Raw genomic sequence first — 2,789 nt, forward strand, 5'->3', positions numbered from 1 at the left:
AATTAAAATTATTATATTAAGTCATTTAGTTGTATCTTTAAAATATTCGTGTGTATTCACATATTACTCACAATTTTAGGTGTTTTATTCATAAATTCGATTTGTGACTAATCGGTTAGATTGTTATAGTGCAAGTATGTTTATGTCAACCTAGAGTACATATTTGCATATACTCTTTAGATTTGAGAAGGATATTATATATGTCATTGTCTCTTGATGAACTCCAATGAAAGAGAAAACTACTATTGTTTCACATTTATGTTTGTGTTGGAAATTAAGTGGGGACCTTTTCCTAGTATTTTGGAACACATCAAATTCCTTTTCCTGTTTTAACCAACATTATCCCTCTTCCCAAATTTCTATCTCCTTAGTATAGCCTGGGCCGTGCCACTTTTATTGGAGCATTTCTGTTCAAAATTAAAACTTGCTTTTCAATTAAAATATAGACAAAATTTTGCGAGGGTCCATGTGGTAAACATGAAAATGTGGATAAACTCCAAAACTTTAATTCTAACTTTGGGGTCCTTGTAGTAGACAAAAGTTTTTTAAGGGGTCCAATTCGTTATTTAAATGAAATAACATGGGAAACGCGTGAGGGTAATTTGGTCATGACACTTTTTACCCCACTTTAATTCTAATCGTTCCCTCCCCCAATTGATACGTTCAAACCTAATATAACCCTAATCCATATCCAACAACGATTAAAAAAGATAAACGCTAATCGTTATGTTTAAAGAGACTCATAATCAAAAACAGAAAAACCCAATATGTTTTTTTTTCAAAGAAACGTGAATTAGAATTAAAATTACTCACAAGATCTTAAGTACTCTGTATTACAATTGAGTCAGACACATTGATCCTACAATATTTGAAACAATTGATCTAGACTTTGTTACATATCAACTATTGACGATAAGATTGGACTTGGTCGACAAGTTATCTTGGAGAGCAAGAATAGCTAAATTATTTATAGATTTCATTCCATGTATATGTATTTCTAATGCTTATAAATACGGGCATTGTAAACCCTTAAGATATACAGAAAATATTTATTATATGGTATCAACTATCTCGATCCTTTTCTTCCCTTTTTCTTTTTTGTAAACCCTTCTGCCCATCGACTACCTATGGCTGCTACTACCTCAAACTCAAACGATGGTTCTCTTTCTCTCAACACCATCTTACACATGCTCACTATCAAACTCAATTCTACTAATTATCTCTTATGGCGTCATCAACTTACCCCTCTTCTTACATACCAAAACCTCACTGGTTAACTATAAAACCGCCACCTGCTAAAATAGTCACCGGAGACGCTGCTTCTCCTAATCCTGATTTCGTTAAATGGCAGCAAGAAGATCAACGTGCTCTCATCATTCTGCAATCCTCCTTATCTGAAGAGTCCATGGCTGTTGTTTTAGGTCTTGAAACAAGCAGTGAGGTTTGGGCTGCACTTGAACAATTTTATCGACATGATTCGTTGGATCGAATGCACACTCCTCGGGACTCCTTGCGTCAACTACAAAAATGCACCTCTTATGTCAGTGATTGTAGCCGAAAGTTTAAAGCTTTGTGTGACCAACTCGATGCAATTGGTCATCCAGTTGAAGACATAGATAAAAGTCATTGGTTCTTGTGTGGTTTGGGTTCATCGTTCGAAACCTTTTCTACCACCTATCGAGCGATTAAACCACGCCCCACTTTTCGTGATTTATTATCACAAGCTGAGAGTCATGAATTGTTTCTCAATTCAGTCCAACCTGCTTCTCATACTCAAGCTGCGTTTAATGCTTCATCTTATGGTCCCCGTGAAAATTACATCCCACGTGACTCGCCTTCTGCCTCACGTGGTCGTGGCACTAGTAGCTCTTTTTGTGGTCGTGGTCATGGTCGTGGCCATGGCCGTGGCCGTGGTCGTGGCCAAATTAACTCTTTTCGTGCACGCACTCCTCATTACAAACTATGCCGAACCGATGGTCATTATGCTTCAGCGTGCCCTGATTTGCATTCATATGCCACTCTTACCCCATCTCTTGATGCTAATTTGGTGCATGCTTTTCACTCGAATTGCAATATTTCGCCTAACTCACCCGATTAGTATGTTGATTCGGGTGCCTCTTCGCATATGACCTCATCTGCGTCTATGTTGGACTCTGCCACGCCATACTCAGGTAACGAGACTGTGATGTTTGGTAATGGTAAAGTTTTGCCAATTTCTCATGTTGGCTCTTCTTCTTTATCTAAAGATTTACTATTATTAGATGTTCTCATTGTCCCTTTTATTACTAAGAACCTACTTTCAATTAGTAAACTTACTGCTGATAATCCTGTTGATATTTTGTTCTCTAATCATATGTTCACAATTCAGAGATGCAACACACAGGAAATTATAGCCACGGGAAGGCGTAGTCATGACCTTTATGTTCTTGAGCGCGGACAACAAGCCTTTATCTCTCAACTTTGACATGTTGCTTTTAATATTATTTCTTTATTAAATAAAAAAGGTCGGTTATCGGTCACCTCTTTGTTACCGAAACCTACCCTTTGTTCCTCTTGCTAACTCTCTAAGAGTAAACGGTTATCTTTTGATATTAATGAAAAGCGTTCTTTACATGTCCTAGATTTGATACATTATGATTTATGGGGCCCTGCTCCCATCGTCTCTACTAATGGCTATTGTTATTATGTAACTTTTTTTTTATGATTACTCCAGATTTACGTGGTTTTACCCTCTTAAAGTAAAGACCGACTTTTATGATGTGCTTGATGCGTTTCTTCGTCATGTACAA

At 37.0% G+C, this 2,789-nt stretch overlaps 1 protein-coding gene across 1 annotated transcript; it reads left to right on the forward strand.

Moving 5' to 3' along the window:
• The first annotated feature begins 1,225 nt into the window (after nucleotides 1-1,225).
• Nucleotides 1,226-2,098, forward strand: LOC139900432 (uncharacterized). The gene has a single exon (XM_071883204.1). The coding sequence runs from the start codon at nucleotides 1,226-1,228 to the stop codon at nucleotides 2,096-2,098; it is 873 nt and encodes a 290-aa protein (XP_071739305.1).
• The last annotated feature ends 691 nt before the right edge of the window (nucleotides 2,099-2,789 follow it).

Source organism: Rutidosis leptorrhynchoides, chromosome 3 (genome assembly GCF_046630445.1).
Source record: "Rutidosis leptorrhynchoides isolate AG116_Rl617_1_P2 chromosome 3, CSIRO_AGI_Rlap_v1, whole genome shotgun sequence".
In the NCBI taxonomy this organism is placed as follows: Eukaryota; Viridiplantae; Streptophyta; class Magnoliopsida; order Asterales; family Asteraceae; genus Rutidosis; species Rutidosis leptorrhynchoides.